General features: G+C 36.5%; 1 protein-coding gene across 6 annotated transcripts in view; it reads right to left on the bottom strand.

Annotated features, from left to right (window-relative positions):
- Window positions 1-338: 338 nt before the first annotated feature.
- LOC106880631 (E3 ubiquitin-protein ligase SH3RF3) overlaps window positions 339-19,178 on the bottom strand; it is a 95,356-nt gene continuing 76,516 nt past the window's right edge. For 3 of the 6 annotated variants that reach the window (XM_014930666.3, XM_014930664.3, XM_014930665.3), the window contains exons 9-13: window positions 18,853-18,944; window positions 17,163-17,330; window positions 12,100-12,895; window positions 3,884-4,014; window positions 339-1,133 (exon numbers count right to left, since the gene is read on the bottom strand). In XM_014930666.3, the coding sequence (XP_014786152.1) occupies window positions 962-1,133; window positions 3,884-4,014; window positions 12,100-12,895; window positions 17,163-17,330; window positions 18,853-18,944 (1,359 nt within the window). In that variant the 3' untranslated portion in view covers window positions 339-961. The remainder of the gene's footprint in view (window positions 1,134-3,883; window positions 4,015-12,099; window positions 12,896-17,162; window positions 17,331-18,852; window positions 18,945-19,178) is intronic. The other 3 variants (XM_089365021.1, XM_089365019.1, XM_089365020.1) reach the window with 1 other exon arrangement.

The raw sequence follows: 19,178 nt of genomic DNA, 5'->3' as shown, positions 1-19,178 counted from the left end.
ATATATATATATTATTGTCTTTTAGCTTTTTATTTCTATTTTAAAATTCATACAATGTTAAGAAATTCACACAATGTGTGTGTAGAAATATGTAGGGATTTGTGTGTGTATGTATCTGTGTACAGTTATATATGTGTGTGTGTATATGTATATATGTATGTATGTATGAAATGTTTAATTTTTTAAACATTTACTTAGATTATATAAAAAACACCTAGTTATGTTTATTGTTTAAGAATTCTGTTTGTGTTTGTGAACATATGTATGTGTGTGTATATGTGTGAAAACAAATATACAAATATGAACATTTAAAAAAATATATAAATATAATTAGCATATTTTATCCATTTGAGAGATAAATTTATTTTCTGTTAGATGAGAAAAATTTAATTTTCTCTTCTGTTAACCCACAAATATCAACATAAACACACCACAAACACAAGTAAAAAAATTCCATCGTTTAAAAAACCCAATGAAAGAAGAAAATTAACTACATGCCACTTTGTTTTTTAAGAAAGTATCTGTATATTTGGATGTAGATGTGATGGAGGTGGTGGTGTTTAAAATTTACCTTTATTATATTAAATTTCTGCTTATAATGCACACTTTCACGAGTTTTACTTGTGTGTATACATATATACAAACGAGCAATAAAAAGACAAACTTTTGTGATCATATAGAGTAATCTGTGAATCAATTTTATAGCATCAAGTGTCAAACGTACATGCATATTCACACACACGCACACGCGCATACACACACACACACAAAAGAACATTTATAAATATAGATATACAAATTACTTGAAAGTTTCTGTGTGCCTGTGTGTCTGAAAGATCATATAGTAAATGTGTACAGATAAATATGCTGTGTAATGTGTGGGTGTGTGAGTGTATCTATGTGTCTGTATGTGTATACAAATGTGATTGAGTGAATGAAAGAAAGTGGTTTCATTGAGGAATTAATCACATTTGGTTACAAAACTGCCAGGGAAAAGACCATTTTTTCCTGTTCGGTGATGTGCTCCTTTGTACCATCCATTCTCCCACTTTTTGTACACCATTACAATATCTCCAATTTTCAGTTCTAGTTCCATTTCTCCTTGTGGTGGATAAGGAGCAATGCAACGGTATCTACAAATGGAAATAGATATTCACTAAATGAACAAGTTATTGAAACATTTAATTATCAAAATTAAATTACAACCAGAAAAAAAAACAAAAACAAAAACAAAACAAAACAAGGGTTTTACATATTTGTCCAATCAGGTAGAAATAACAGTCTAAACTTTCTTAAATGAAACTCTACTGTTTTAAAAAAAGGACACATGAAAATGTAGTTCTAGATACACTATATCTAAATAAAAGACAGCATGGTGAATGCTGGACATCATTAATCATAAATCTGGAGTTAAGTCACAACAAGAGAAACAAAATAGGGGAAACAAAAGAGATAAAATATTAAATTCTTTGTTTATAATAATTTTTTAATTTTGAAAAACTAAATCATTGCAAAACAAATATAAAACAAGAAAATATATTCCAATGATTGCTTTTTTTCTTTTTTGTTATTTAAGGCAAAACAAAGCACTTTTTTTGTATATATATCTAGAAAGAATTTAAAAAATTGATTTGATCAATGGAAGGATCAGAAGGCTGAATGGATAAAGCAATGCAAAACATGCACACAGGCTGTCAGTTCAAATTGTTCATTTGCATCTGTCTTACTGAACAGAAAACTTTTCTTCTTCTAGATAACCTCAATACACCTATCATCAGCAATAGGTACCATATCAACATATCAGTCTTCTCAACTGTCATTAATAGGTAACAGATCAATATAGGGTCATCAATCAGTTCACTTAACTGTCCTGTTAGTAGCAGGTATAAGGTCATTGTGGGCTCATCAGCCAGTTTACCAAGTGTCTGTAGTAATAGGTGTCTGATCAATTCAGTTTAGTCTCAGACAATAGTCCACTTAGTGGATAATCAGATCATTATAGTTCAATCACAGATTACAGTTTAGTATCTGTTTTGGTCTGCCATCTTGCCACTGAATTCAGACCTCTGAGCATGTGTGCAGAGAGCAAACATTATCATCACCCAACTACATCAGTGGTTTCCAACTATTTTTTTACCTATGGACCCTTTTCATTACTATTTTATTCCGGTGGACTCACATAGCCATTCAATGATTAAAAACTAGTTTTATAGATACTTCTTTCAAAATTCCTATTTTGTTCATCACATATTTATTTGTGAAGTTTGAACTATTTAAAATGTTAGAGAAAGAAATTGAACTGTTTGTGGCAATAAATACATTTAAAAGAAAATTTTTTCATGGACTCTTAAAATACTATCATGGATACCAAATTTACTATTCTGCTTGCATCCCCACCTCCACATCTTATATGGACCTCAGGGGTCATATGGATCCCAATCAAGAACCACTGAACTACAGTAACAATCAGTCACAATCTTCTATTCATTGTAGCTTTCACTGTCAGCTATGGTCCTTTGGTTGGATGAATAAGTCTGGTCATTGTTAATTCTCACCTTGGTGACAGCTATTGATCTTTATCTAGTTTTCTCAGCAACCACTAGATTACAGGGCATGGAACCCTGTCAAAGCATTCTCTAGCTCCATAAATATTAGGTGTAGTGGTTTGTTCTTAGCTGAGAACTTCTGTTATAGAAGAGTTTATTGGTAGTGTCTGTTTTGGCACAAACCCAAACTACAACACTTTGTTACTTCCTATATACTACCAGTCTGACTATATGAGTAAAATATTCAACTTTGCTAGATATTTTCCACATCTCAGCGACTATCCCTAATATAACAGATGAAATGTACCTGCGAAATGGCAACCATGACACACTAAGTTTGCCTGAGGATTATGCTAAAGTTTCTGTGTGCCTGTGTGTCTGAAAGATCATATAGTAAATGTGTACAGATAAATATGCTGTGTAATGTGTGGGTGTGTGAGTGTATCTATGTGTCTGTATGTGTATACAAATGTGATTGAGTGACAAGAACATAAAATGATATTGTGCAGGAAAAGCATGCTTGAAAAATGGTTAAAATAAAAGGTAGCTGAAGCCAGACATAAAAAAAAGAGATATTTTAAAAAATAAGTTAGTCACAAAAGAAAGGGTACTATAAAGAAATAATGGCAAAGGCTAATAACATTTATAGGTCCCTACTCTCAGATTGGTGAGAATGAAGACAATGATGAACTTAAACACCTGCAATGAAACGTGTACGTGGAGATAATAGGGGTTTGATCTGAATGTTTACAACAGAATCAACTCTACAAAAACAATCCTAGGTTCTGGTGATACTCTTGTTGCTGCTACTATTGTGTAGTCCCAAGTCAACCCTAATAGAGTACAACTACATTCAAAAGCATTCTATCTGTCTCACTTCTTTCATTATCCAATGTGTTCTTCCTCATGCCAAAATAGACCTCGCCAGTGCTGGTACCACATAAAAGCACCCACTCCATGCTATAAAGTGTTTGGCATTAGAAAGGGTATCCAGCTATAGAAATCATGCCAAAGTAGTAGAATTTGATGCAGTCCTCTGGCTTAACAGCTCCTGTCAAACCATCCAAGCCATGCCAGCATGGAAGATGCATATTGAATGATGATGATGATGACCAAGCAGGTTGAGGAGCTGCATATGCAAAGAATCACTTTTTGGCTAGAGGAAATTTCTGTTTAAACCAAGCAGTGTATGAAACCTAGCCAAAGCTGAAGCACTCATATACTTGGTGGTGGTATTAAACCAAGTAACTCAAATTCCTCTATAGATTTCTCAAAGAAGCAAAATACAAAAAAAAAAAAAAAGCTATGAACATGTACATATATCAGAATTAATTTACCTTGCATGACTTGTATCTGGTGCAACTTGAAATATCGTGTTTTCAGCATCGGAGGTGGATTTTGTCTTCTTGTTTTTACCCAGAGTTAATCTTTTTACTAAACTAGGCTTGTCTCTTTCCTTCTTTTCTTTCTATAAAATAGATAATGAAACAAATCAGTATTAAATAATAATAAAGATGACGATATAATAAAAATGATTTCTAACATTAAGAACAAAGCAACAAGTTTTGCAGGAATAGATCATGATACACAACTGCACACCACATTTGATGCCTCTTATGCCCAATTTGTTTTGTCATATGTGTACACTGACATTACATATCCATTGGAGCATATTTGTTTCATACTTTTCAAGTCTTCATCTGTCCTCTGCATCCACAGACCAAGTTCAACTAACAATTCTGTCAGCTCTCCACCTTTATCATAAACAATAATAATAATAATAATAATTGACATATGTGGAATAACTCAGAATGTGTGTGCACTGATTAAGAACAGCAGGCCTAGTTGGAAAACATCTTTTCTGTAACAACCAGTACTTAGCTGAGGTAACAATCAAAAGAGGTATCTTCCAAGGAGATTCTTGTTCACCTTTATTTGTTATAGCCTTGATCCTACTTTCTTTAGTTCTATGCAATGTCTCAACCACCCCTTCATGGATAATTTAAAACTGTTCACAAAACAGATCCTGAAATGGAAAGGCTTCTTGAGATGTCCAGCAAGGATAAGGGGATGGAATTTGGTATCCCAAAGTTTGCGGTGCTCACTTTGAAATGAGGAAAAAGAGCAGATTGTAGGGGCATAGAGTTGCCAAATGGAGAGTGAGTGGGAGACCTGGATGATGATGGGTACAAGTACCTTGGGATCCTGGAGCTGGACAATATCTTGCACAAAGAAATGAAAGATAAGATCACTGCATATCTGAAATGCCTCAAACTTCTCTTGAAGTCAAAACTCAACACACAGAACCTTGTATCTGCCATCAACATATGGGCTGTCTGCTATAGTGCACCCATTCTGAAATGGACATGAGTGGAGATTGACCAACTCAATTGCACTACCTAAAAGACAATGCATGGTGCTCTCCACCCTAAGGTGAACATACACAGGCTCTACATGAAGAAGTAAAGAGGTGGAAATGGCCTGATCAGTGAACAAGAGTACATCAACAATGAAAGAAGAAATCATCATCATCATCGTTTAACGTCCGCTTTCCATGCTAGCATGGGTTGGACGATTTGACTGAGGACTGGTGAAACCGGATGGCAACACCAGGCTCCAATCTAATTTGGCAGAGTTTCTACAGCTGGATGCCCTTCCTAACGCCATATGGCACAGTATTTGGTAAACAGCCAACAAGACCTGCTACAGAGTGATGTTAATGCAGAAGGATTTACCAGCAATGGATTTAAGAGTGCTAATGAATACCAATCATGAATAGCCAATGAGAGAAGAAACTCTACTCCGCATGGAATTATACAGCCAGTTCCACCATGAAACTAACGACTTAAAAGACTAGGAAGTATCATGGAGATGGCTCAGCAAGGGTGACCTAGGCATTAAATATCAACTCAGTGAAAAGGGATGTATACCACACAAATGTAACAAACCTCTCAGAATGTGTAGGGAAGAAGATTGAAAGTGTGATTCACATTGATAGTGCTTGTAAAAGTCTTGCACAGGAAGAGTATAAGCACAAACATGACAAGGTAGCCCAAAACCTTCACTACCTACTATGCTGGAAGTATGGATACAAGGTAACGGGTGCTTGAAACCGACAAACACTGGAAAAGGTAATGGATAAAAAGGGGAAGGCAAAAATCCTCTGGGACTTTGACTTACAGATAGACAAGGTGTTAAAGCAGCAAAGGCCAGATATAGTAACCTTTAGGAGGGACAAACAAGAGTACCTAATAATCAACGTAGCAGTGCCAGGAGATCAACATATTATCATGAAAGAAAGAGAAAAGATTGATAAATATGGAGACTTGAAAATTAAGATCACCAAGATGGGGCAGCTACAAGAGTCAAACATAAAGGTTGTTCTTGTTGTCATCGGAACATTAGGTTCAATACTACTTAACCTGAAGAAACATCTGGAAACTTTAGAAATCCCCAACAATCTAGATGTATTTCAAAAATTGGCTTTACTTGGAACTGCATGCATACTGTGTAAAGTACTGCCTATTTGAGGTCCTTGTTGTGACTTGACAGACAGTACAAACCCCCGGTAGACACAATATCTTCAATCAACAACATCAATCATATTGGATACTGTGCAAAATCTTCAACAACAATAACGATGATAATGATGATGATAATGGTTTCTTCTACAAGTACAAGGCCAGTAATCTTGAGAAGAGGGAGTTAGTTGCTACCATTGACCCTAACAGTCAACTAATACTTTATTTTAACTCTGAAAAGATAAAAGCAAAGTTGACTTTAGTAACCAGTAACTGTCAGGGAAGTCTGGCATGGGTCTATGAGGATAGCAACCTCATGTATAACCCTTGTGAAAGGGCACCAAATTGGCAATAGAAACTGAGAGCACAAGACACCCCCAGAGTCTTCCAAGAAGAGGGGAGAATGAGAACCTCAACAGGATGGATTTAATGGAAACAACCAAGAATGATTTATGGACACAGACACTGCCCCAAACATCATTAACTGGGGAAGTACTGGGAGTAAAATATTTCTGCGGAAATATCTCCAAGAACACAAAAGGGTGCAAGATACATTGAGTCAGGTCTGACTAGAAAAGAAGAGCCACTTGTGGTAGCAACTGGTGAGATGCAGGAGAACTCCAGATAGAAAGCATCCCAAAGAAATGGAAGTCTCTCATCACCTGTGTCACCTCAAGTGCTCAACAGGGGCAACCCACCCAATACCACCTCAGAGGGACAATCCTACTCAGCAACAGTCTGGATCAAATGGCCTAAAATGAATGAAGTGAAAAAATGGCAACAACTAGACCAAGACCTCAACAAAATATTAAAATGCATGCTGGCAAAAAGTGAATGCTCTTGTAACTATCACATTCAAATTGGTAAAAGACTGCTTTGGAAGAGAAGATAGATCAGTTATCATGACAATCAAAAAGAAGCATAGCAAAAGAGAATGAGAGATGCACTATTTGAAGAAAGAAATCAAGACCCTCAATAAGCAGTATAAGAAAGCTCCTGCTGAAGAAAGGGAAGGCATCAAGGACATAACAAGTCAGCTCCAAGAATGTTTGAGCAGGCTTAGAAGTGCAGAAAGTGCTTAGAAGCAAAAGAAAGAAAAGGAGACCAAAGGGGCATAGTTTATCAAGAACCCTTTCAGGTTCACCTGAATACTGTTGGGTGAGATCAAATCATGGAAACTGACCAGCCCAAGAGAAGAGGTAGTAGCATTTCTGAGGGAGACCCACAATGACAAGCTCAGAAACGAAGCCATTGATGTCAATCCAAATGTCAGTAGAGCTGAATTACCAGGAAACAAGCTTAACATCGACTGTTCATCCTGGAAAGAAGTGTAAGAGATGGCAAAGAAGGCCTTCTGAACCATTCAGCAGTGAAGAGCTGGAAGTGATGTGTTGAAACAATTGTAGTGGCATGTAATAAAGCATGTTCAATCTATCTTCTCTTATTAACATTTTTGTATAAAGTTTACTAATATTTATAGATTTCCACATGTATATTGCAGGGAAACAGACACAATACTAATCCCTTTGGATAAATGGGCCTGTTCTATAAGTAGACAAAGTGTAGATAGAAATTCCATATGATGTGCTCAACACAAACTATGGACATGTAAGAGACACAGGAAGGTTAACAGAGAAGTATAACTGATGTTCTGAAATGCTCCAGAGGCTCCACAGGAAAAGTAGATAGTTTCTGTTATCTAGGTGACCTAATTAGCAGTGGAGGAGGGGGCTCAGTAAATGTAGCTGTTGCGATATGAGTTGGGTGGAGAAAGTTCAGAGAACTTTTACCTGTTGGTAGCAAAAAGCTTCTCTCTCAGAATGAATGATACTTCTGTACAAACAGCAATGCTACATGGCAGTGAAACTGGTCTGAAACCATATATATATATATATATATATATATATATATATATCTCAAATTTGATTAGAGGTTGTGTTAACCTCATGAAGGGATGGTTTCATCCAAGGAAATACTGGTTCAATACCTAATATTTTGGGGCAATTAATTTCCTTAAAATAATAGGTGTATATAAAAACATATAGTTTATATTCATATACAAAGAGAAAAAGAAAATGGAGATTGGGAAGTTAATAATTGTTTATTATTAACAACAAATCAATCATCACCCCTTATAGCTGTTTCAATTAATACTTAGTGAATCTAATTAAATATTAAATTATATGACCTGAGCATAGTATCTTCAGAGGGAAAAAAATATACACTTGGATGTTTTACATGTGTTTATGGATTCATTATAGCAGACTGAATGATACTGTTTACAATTTGTATTTTTATGTTTTGGTGAGGGGTTTAAAATTCTGCTATCATCTTTATTTAATTTATTCATTTATTACTCTAATTCTATTTACCTACTCTATCTTATCTCCAATCAACCTGCAAACCCCCTGCCTGAACATATCAAAGTACAAATCATAAACAGTATCATTCAGTCTGCTATAATGAATCTGTAGTGACTTCATGTAGTGACTTTCTGAAATGAAAGCTAGAGAGGAATGAGACTAGTATGCTCTGCTAGATGTGCACTGTGAGACAGAGTGCTAGTGTATTGAGAGAGAAGTTAGGCATAAAAGAGGAATTAGAAGCACTGGTTTGGCTACATGATGCAGATAGATGTTAACAGCTCCATAAAGAAGTGCCGATCTCTCAAGGTGGATGGAACTCGTGAAAGAAGGAGACCCAGGAAGACATGGGACAAAGTTCAGAACACCAAACGTTTTGGATGAGATGACAAAGGATTGAGATATCTGGGACCTTGCTGTAATCAAGAAGACCCATACTCCGCAGCTGAAGTGTAAAGGCTGCATCTTCTGGTGAAGAGGATTAGCCTGCATGTGTCCTGCACCAATGGAATGTAAAAAGCACTTGTCCCACTGCCATGTAAGGAAACTTGTGCCAGTGGTATATTAAAAGCACCCAGCCATAAAAACCAAGCCAAATCAGACTGGAACCTGAGGCAGCTTGCCAGTCTCTGGTCAAACCATCCAACCAATATCAGCATGGAAGACATATGTTGGCATGGGTTGGATAGTTTGACTAGAGCTGGAAAGCTGGAAAGCTGCATCAGGTTCTGGTTTGATTTGGCTTGGCTTCAATGGCTGGATGCCATTCTTAACACCAACCACTGGCAAACTGGGAAGCTGCACCAGGTTCCAGTCTGTGCGGTAAGAAACTTGCTTCCCAGCCACATGGTTCTGGGTTCAGTTTCACTGCGTGGCACCTTGGGCAAGTGTCTTCTACTATAGTCTTGGATTGACCAAAGACTTGTGAGTGGATTTGGTAGATGGAAATTGAAAGAAGCCCGTCATATGTGTGTGTGTGTGTGTGTGTGTGTGTGTGTGTGTGTGTGTGTGTGTGTTTTTTTGTCCCCTTGCCATTGCTTGACAACTGATGCTGGTGTGTTTATGTCTCTGTAACTTAGCAGTTTGGAAAAAGAGCCAAGAGAATAAGTACTAAGCTTACAAAGAATAAGTTCTAGGGTTGATTTCTTCAACTAAAACCCCTTAAGGTAGTGCTCCAGCATGGCCACAGTCAAATAAATGAAACATGTCAAAGAATAAAAGAATGTATATATATTTTTTTAATACTTCTTTCACTGTATTGTGTATTTGTTACTTTTTGCATGTTATTTATTATTGATCTTATATAAAAATGAAGCTGTATCCTTTAATTTGCTGGGAGTTCATTTCAAGTGTAAGGCCTCACAGAGGCAAAGTGGCTGAGTTCCTTTTGAGTGTTGGGCCTCATGGAGGCAAAGTGGCTGAGTTCCTTTCGAGTTTTGGGCTTCATAGAGGCAATGACCAAGACTTTTGGCATTATGTCATACTTGCAAAGAAGACCCATCAAGCCAAGTAAAATCACTGTTTTGACAGATACTGATGTCAAACAAATTGGCACATAAACATACTCCGGTGTCAATGCAAATGGCACCCATGCTGGTGGCACATAAAAAAACCCATTACACTCTCCGAGTGTTTGGAATTAGGAAAGGCATCCAGCTGTAGAAAACCATGCCAAATCAGACAGGAGCCTGATGCACTTCCAGTGTGCCAGCCCAGTCAAACTGTCTAACCCATGCCAGCATGGACAACGGGTGTTAAATGATGATGATGAAACCAGGAAGATATCTTACAGAACAGTCATTATTTTAACGAGATACATCTTGTAATCACCTGAAGAGACACATCTACACCACTGGTTGCACCTAAACCAGTTGTTCAGTATCTCACCTGTGAGTGATCGAGGCTAGATCGGTTGAAACAATTGTAGTGATTAAAAAGCATTCTCGTATCTTCTATTTTCCGTCTCTTGCAGTAATCAAATATACATTTATACACATACTATATAAGTGTGAGAGTATATGGGTTGTATATGTGTGTTTATCCCTGAAAGGCTCTGAAACAGTGTTTCCTCAAGAAAAACAAATTTAATTTTTTTAATCTGTGCCCCAAACTTTTAGATCAACAACTCTCCCACTATCAGTCTGTTACCACCAATCTATCGCTCTTTCTCTGTCACACTCTTTATCTGTATATGTATCAACTCACATGCATTGCTTTCATTTTGTTTAAAATTTTGTCTTCTAATGTTTACCTCCATTTTATGACAGCTATTAAGCACAAATCCTGTTTTCGGATTAGGTAAAAATGATCAAACATTAAGCCTCTGTAATATTTTTCTAAAATTTTTCTGGAGTAAATGCATCACAAACTCAGATTCAACATGAAAATGTACCCAGATTTGAACATTTTCACTTAATTTTGAAATTTTAAAATCTGTGACTGCAACAGAAAAAACTCTCTCTATTTGTGTCTCCCTTTCATTTTTTACTTTTCTCATTTTTACCACACTCTCTCACTTAGTATGTAAAAGATAATTTCATTTTAATAGCATACTTCTTCTGTTAGTATCTGCTCTTTTTCTTACACACACACACACACACACACGCACACAAGGACTCGCTTGATGTTTAAAAATTTTTTTAATCCAACAAGTTATACTTGATATTTTACCAACCTCACCAATACAGGAGGGGAGGATTAGGGTGATACTCTTGTGGTCTCTTAAAAGACCACACCACACTGGCCCCATTAGGTCCAGCACACTAATTCTGTCATCACTCTAATCCCTTGGCTCATGTTGCTGCTGTTATTACTCTTGCACACATTATCTTGGTTATTATACATCTCTCAAAATGCAGAGTACTCTTATTACTCAACCTGTTAATCAGCTTATCACTGTCAGTCCTGCTTTTATTTTATCCTTTATAATTCTCACTCAGTAAAGGGAGTGATGAGTGAGCAGATATGGAATCAAAAGGTTCCCTTGGGTGTACCATGGTGTGCATACCTCTGTAGTGCTTGTGCCATGAAAAACTACACCTAGTACCCTTTGCAAAGTATAAAGTTGAGAGGACTCTTTAGTTTTATCAAGGACATGACAACTTCCTAGTGATGGTACCTTGAAAAATACTTTCAGCACACTCTGTAAGATGGTTGGCCTTATGAGTAGCCAAATGTACAAACAAAGCCAAAAATGAAATCCACTAATGAGATGTGGTCCTTTAATCTATCTAGATGAACAGCACCTTCAACTATGTGCTAACTTAAACTGTAGTAATCCAACTAACCCATGCTAAGATGAAAAGTTGGGCCAAAAAAACCTTGTTAGTGGATTTGGAAGATGGAAAATGAAAGAAGTCTATTGTGTGTGTGTATCTCCTAGTCTTGATACTGTGTAATTGTTGTAAATGAATGTCATTCATTTTCAATATTCTGTGAAAATGTGTCTGGTTTTGGGGAAGGTGAGGATTGGTAACAGGAAGAGTATCCAGCTGTAGAAAATCTACCTCAATAAACTCTGTCTGATTCATGCAAGCAAAGCAAAGTGGATGATGATGACACATATATCTATGTACATGGCTCACTCATTGGCACTAAAAATACTCAAATATGGTGTTTTTTATATAGACAAATCGGAAGTCAAGATTATCATCAGATTCAAAGTCTTACCTTTTCTTTTGAGCTGTGGTGAGGTGTCGATGACGAACTAGATGTAAGTCCAGCTACAACATTAGGTGGGGTTGTGGTATTAGCAGTAGCTGACATGGAATGTTGCATCGGCGAGAAGGCGAAATCCACAATCCTTCGAGGAGGATTAACATTTTGAGCATGGTGTGTGGCAGCGACTACGCTTGCACCTGAATTCTTTGCACTTGCTGGTGTACCAGCTGCAGCGGGTGAATGGTGAACTTTTGCAGAACTACTTTCGGGAGTTGAGTTTGTTGCAATCTGCATTGAAGGTATAACTATGGATGAAGATGATGGTGCACCAATTCTGCTGCTAGTGGCAGTACCTGTGGTAGTTGTGGTGGTGGTAGTAGTAACAGTGCTATTATTATTATTAATATTATTGTTATTATTGTTATTGTTGTTGTTACTGCTGCTGTAAGCAGCAGCCAGTATAGATGAGGAAGTGGAGGGTGCTGATGATGATGTTGAATGCAGTGCACGTGATCGTGTTGGCAGGACTGCAGTGCTAGTTACAGCTGAACGGTGTGGTCCTGTACCACTGCTTGTCCCCGAAGAAGTACAACTTGTAGAGAGTGAGCCACTGGAGCGGAGGTGTGGCTGGAAAACGGTAGCTGGTGGAGGTGCTGGTGGTGGTGTGTCAGCATTGCCACTGCATGGAGGTGGTGGTGAGCTGAAGAACATTGAGCCAGGGGAGTCACTTATATCTGATGACAATGAAGGTGAAGAAGGCATATCCTTCGTTCTAGAGTGGGCTGCACCAAAATAATTTGCAGACCTACAAGAGAGATGATGATGATTATAACAATAATAATAATAATAATAATAATAATAACAACAACAATAAATGCCCAGATGCAGTACCAGGCAGTGGCTCTCGTGGCTTCTGATCTTAATTGATTGGAAGTGTTATCATGTACATTGTTTTGTCTTGGTATAAAAAGATGTGCTACAGCAAATATTCTGCTTAACACCACAGATTTGCTTGTAAGTTGTTTGACCGTAACCAGTTAAGCATGTCCCTTGGTGGCTGACAATATATGCATCCCTGATCATGAGCAGGAGTAGTGGGGGAGCATCATAGCCATGTGTTGAGAGGAATTCTTTGAGGTTTGGATAATTCACCTTTGGAAATATGGGTGTTTTGCTCAGCATCCTTCAACAACTCTTATTCAGGGACCTTTTGAGCGGGATGGGTTACTCGACCTGAAGAAAAGTTTAACTGGGCCCCACTGCAAGGTCATGTGCTGTTTATTTTGATATGAGATCACCATGTCGCGCACATATGGTTGTGATGCATGTGCCTGGTGTACCCTTATCAGACGGGTAGTCATGATGGGTATAATAGGCTTCGTATATTTTACCCCAGTGTCACTTTGATGGCATGCACTCCTCTCTCACACATTAATAATAACAACAACCACAACAATAATAATAAGAGAAAGGGGTTTCTTATTTAGGCCAATAACTTTGAAAAGATAAGTTTTGTTGATTCTGATGACCCTAGTCATCCTTGAAAGGATGAAAAGCAAAGTTCACCAGGGTAAGATACGAACTCAGAACAAGGCATTTTGCCTGATGACCTAACAATACTGTTGATCCACTAACCTAAAATAATAAAAAACAGTTAATTTTGGTGGGATTTGAAGAGAGAGAGGGGGAGGGGGGGAGGAGTGAATAACCCAAAGCAATCTAACTGTCTCTAACAATTCTGATAATCAACTGCTATGTATGAATAATTAAAATGATGATGATAATAATAATCCTTTCTATTATAAATACAAGGGACCTAAAATTTTGGGGGAAGTGTTAGTTGATTACATCAACCCCAGTGCTCAACTTGTATTTATTTTATTGATCTTAAAAGGATGAAATCAAAGGTAACCTCAGCAGAATTTGAACTCGGGACATACAGACGGACAAAATGCTGCTAAGCACAAAGTATTTTGTCCAGCACATTAATGATTCTGCCAACTTCCCTTATAATTATAATAATAACCAGCTGCGAAAGTTGTATATGTTGAGAAGAAAATAATTTGGGGGTGGGGGTGGGTATATCAAGAGAACCATTGCTGGTTCAGGTGAGAATATCTAGTATAGTCAGGTCAGTTATTTGTGTGGAGACAGATGAGTACAAAGAATAAAATAGTAAGATGAAAGAAAATGGAATAGAAAAAAGATGTAAGGGCAGTTTGTGAGAGAAATGAGTAGTAATTCAGAAGCTGATGGAAGGTGGCACTGACTAAGGAAGAGTGGTTTGAAGCTAGAGACAGAAGCACTTATCTGTATTGTATAGGAACAAGCACTGAGGACAAATTACACTGAATGTAGGATTGATAATGCAGCAATAAGTGGCAAGTGCATGAAGCAGGCTCAAAAAGAATACAAAAGAAGACAGAATAATGTCATAAGAATACGGGTGCTGCATGGCAAGTATAGATTGAATAGAGCAAAGATGTGGTATGGGTAAACCCCCAGAAGGAGTAAACAAGAAGATACTGTGGGTTGTAATAATTCAATGTGATCCCGAAATTGAACATTGAAAGCCAGATATAGTGGCTGTGAATAAAAAGGGGAAAACCTGTTTAATCATAGATATATTTCAATCCCCTGGAGATGACACAGTATCAGAAAGAAAAGAAGAGATGCAGGTCAGATATGATGATTTGAAGTGGAAGATAAAAAAGACTGTGGTCATTGAAGGTGAGTGTTATACCTTTTATTGTTGGAGCCTTGAGAACAAGCTCACAAACTGGCTTGAAGAGAGAAGTAAATGCAAAGATAGAATATCTACAAAAATCAGTGTTGCTTAGGACTGCACAAATCCTCCAAAGAATTCTTGAAATCTGAATGCTAATTGTTACTTTAGTCTACTGGTTGTGGGCAGCTGACACCTTGTTACATTCCCAAGTGGAGTTGCTATGCTAAATAAGATAATAATAATAGTAATTCTTTCTGGTTTAGTTACAAAGCTAGCAGTTTTAAGGGAAGCATTTTAGTCAATACCACTGATCCCAATACTTGACTGAACTTTGTTTTATTAACACAGAAAGAATGAAAAGCTAAGTGGACTTCAGTGGAATTTGAACTCAGAGTGTAAAGATTGGAACAAATATTACAAGGCACTTTCTTCAATGTTCTTGTGATTCTGTCAGCTTGCTGCTTTAATAATAATGATTTCTAACATAACAGTGAAGACATCAGCAGACTGTTATTAAGGATAGCCATAAGTACATTGAAGGAAAACAGCAGTAGCAGAGTCTACAAATGTTATTCCAATTGAAAACTTTGGAATTGAAGATAAAATATTTCACTTAGAAAATGTATCTGTTATCTCACCTCTAGTTCTTACAACTGAAATGAGACATAGCCAATTCTATTAGTACCTATTAGTATAAATATGGGTATAGAAATAGCAATAGTAAGGTTCTATATGATCTAACAAGGAATCTCTAAGTGGTCCCTTAGTTGGCCAGAAATACCAGTTATATGTCTTTCAAATTATATTCTATAGTCTTATAAAATAGATGGATACACAGGATAATCTAGTTCTCAATATGCTATGTCTCAATAAAAGATGAGAAAGTCATGGCTGAAACATCATGATTATAAGGTTGCTTGATCCAGGACCACTTGGGTTGAAACAAGTGTTTGTAAATGATGTTAATTCTGGAATTAAAAATAATATGAATATGATAGTTACATCCATCATCCCATTTGCAATTCATATAACAAATTGCCTCTATGTATTAGATGTAAGTACATTCTTGGAAATAGCAATTCTAGGATTTGTGAATATTATTTGGGTATTTTCACAGACCATTTGTACATTTTTATGCAAGGTTTTCCAATATGTACCTCTTCTTGTTTTAGTGTAGAACAAGGAAACTTACTTTTTAATGTATATCTCAATTTATGAATAGTAGAAGTAGTAGTAACAGTAATGGTGGTGGTGGTAGCAGTGGTAGAAGCAGCAGTTATTTTAACATTCACTTTTCCATGTTTGCATGGGTCAAATGGAATTCATTGAGGCTGCTTTTCTGTGGCTTAATGCCCTTTTCACCAACCCTCATCTGTTTTCATGCCAAGTAATATTTCCCTATGGCCAAACATGCTTTCAAAGAATATTGGGAATTAATGACACTGCCTATATATGATAGTCACTCTTGCTAACAACTACTGTGTGCATTGAAGGAGCACACTCATGAGCACACACACACAGACTTGTTTCAGTTTCTGACTAATGAATCAATTCTCAAGGCTTTGATCAGCCTGGAGCTAAATTAGTACTTAATTATATCAACCCTAATATTTGGCCGGTACTTTATTTACTGATCCTGGAAGAATAAAAAGCAAAGGTGGCCATGGCAAAATTTGAAATCAGAATTACTGTATGGATGCTGGAAGGATGAACAGCAAAGACCCAAGCAGAGTTTGAACTTCGTGGTATCTAGATATTGCAAGGCATGTCTGATACTCAACTGATTCTACCAATCCACTGTATGAATAACAACAGCAACAGCAAAGGAGTGCTGTTGATATTATGGGCCTAGAGTTAGTGAGTGGCAGGTGCAAAAGGCAAAAATCATCACTAGAACTAAACTGAAAAATATACATATTTAGGTTGGTTTTCTTCTGTTTTCAACATCTTTACATCTATTTACAACAATAACGAAAATGAACCAAATAAGGATTTTTTTGCTACAAGACATGCAAAAAACATCAGCTAAACTTCCCTCAAATCATATCTGGTTCCTTTAAGTAAGGAAGCATATTGAATAATATATTCTACAGTTGTAGTATGCACGAGATATATGAGATAACATACATACTAAGTCTACTACACTCTCTAAAAATAAGAGTCAGCAAAGGAACTTGTATGTTAGAAATAGAAGTCAAATCTTCTTCAAATCACACCATATTGCCTTACAAAGACAATTAGATACATGATATCTGAATAATTAAAGGAAATGTCTTTGATTACAGGAGTGCTTGATTGAGTTTGGCCTGGACCTAAATAACAGTAACAATCAGATGCTCTATACCTGGAAATTTGAACATAGTTCCCTGGGAAAACTCCACTGATTCCAGTTTTCAAACAACAACCTTTATACCAGCCATCTTGGCATTTTTCGGTAACAGTGTACTGATCACCTTTATGTAACTCAACTTCATCATCTTTCTGCGGCTTGTAATTGTAAAGAGCCGAATATCTGAAAGAGACAAGGAGACAAGAGAAGAATTTAATACAGGTACATGTAACACACAGTTCTGTACATTATCATCTCTTATGAACAACATACTATCAAAACACTGAAAGTTGCTGGAAATCTAACATAATTAACATAGCAAAATAAAAAGTGCATACCAAAATCAAGCCTGTTTCTTCAGTCCAGAAAATACTGCACTATAATCATTTACCAGCCTTCTACAGAACTCAAATAACATCCATAATGGGATAAAGGCTAAAGGGTGGTGTTGCTGTAACTACTCAGTATTGAAAAGAAAGCCACTAGTTTACAAAGAAACATTACAACAGTTAGCCCATATATATCTATACTGTCTCTTCACTCTACCATTTCTATCTCTACCTTCATGGTATCTACCTGCCTGCCTGCCTGCATGCATGCATACATACATATATCTCAGAGAACTAATCATGTACTGCACACTCATTAGTACAACTTAAACCTTAAGTCTCACTACTGATGTAACATTTGGATGGTGCAACAGCTACACACACACATCTCAGTTTACATATAAAAAGGAGACCATGCTTTACTAACCAACACAGAATAAAATTGACAGTAGTTTTATAAATTGCTTCTTACTTTTTTAATTTTCATTACACAGAGCACACCTATGATCAAAAGCAGTTACTAACCCATTTTATTTCTTAAGGATGACATTGTACAATGTTACTTGGTTTTTTTTTTAAACAGTTGGGTGTAATTGGAGAGAGATTTCAAGAAGTATAGATTATTTTACAAATAACTCAAGACAGGTTCAAAGTTTTCAACAAGAAATAACCTCCTAAACCAAATTATGAATAATTAACATGGTCACCTGGCAAATGATAAGTGGATAAAGTGTTATCAGTACCTATTGCTCTCTTTCTATTGTTAACATTGATGAATATGATATTTAATATTACTATATATATTGATACAGGATGTTATATAATTTCAGGAAGTTCAGTTGAAGCAGAAGATTAACCTATGCGATGCAATTTAGATGTGTGTATATGTGTGTGTGTGAGTACATTGTGTATAAGAGAGACAATGTATGTGTAGTACTACTACATCACTCCATATTCAGGATCAAGAATTCCTTTGTGAGTTGTACTTGAGCTTATAGAATGTAGAGAACCAGAAAATGTGATGGCCAACATTTTTAGTAACTTTTGAAGATTTAATTGCTTTGTTAATGACTATGTTATGTATGCAGGTTTCATGGCGGTGGGGAGAATAGAAGGAAGCCTAGACAGAAAGACAGCAATAATTAGCAAGAAAAAGAAAAGAAGAGGCAATAAGAGAGTGGAACTAATTAGCAATGAGAGAGATAGAGAGTCAAAAAGAGATAATTATCACAAAGAAAGAGAAAGAGAGCTAATTAGCAAATGAAAGAGAAGTAATTAGGAAGAAAAGAGAATAAGATGATTAGCATGAAAAGAGAAAGAGGTAAATATATCAAAATAGAGATGGTATATTGAGAGTAAAATTATATATTCCATACATGACATTCTTTCCAAAATGTGGTGGACTGGCTGCATTGATCTCTGCACTGCTTGGCTTTCCCTCTTCTCCAGTCTTATTACCATAAGTGTCCTGAAATTGGATGAAAATGTGAGATGGTACAAAATATTTGTGAATGGTTTGTACATATAGAAGTTCAATGCATTATCTTTGGAAAGTTGTTGGTAATAAGATGCCTTTTCCAACTATTAACCTCATCTTAGCAATTTGTTTATGAAAATTTAGTTGATTCCATTAAGCATGTCATATTACAGGACTGAGTTATCTCTATTTTAAAGAGTAAGGAGTTAGTTGAAGGAGATCTGG

Source organism: Octopus bimaculoides, chromosome Z, assembly GCF_046866305.1.
Source record: "Octopus bimaculoides isolate indiv1 chromosome Z, ASM4686630v1, whole genome shotgun sequence".
NCBI lineage: Eukaryota > Metazoa > Mollusca > Cephalopoda > Octopoda > Octopodidae > Octopus > Octopus bimaculoides.
Note: the sequence above shows the minus strand (reverse complement) of the source record. Positions and strands in the feature narration are given on the sequence as shown.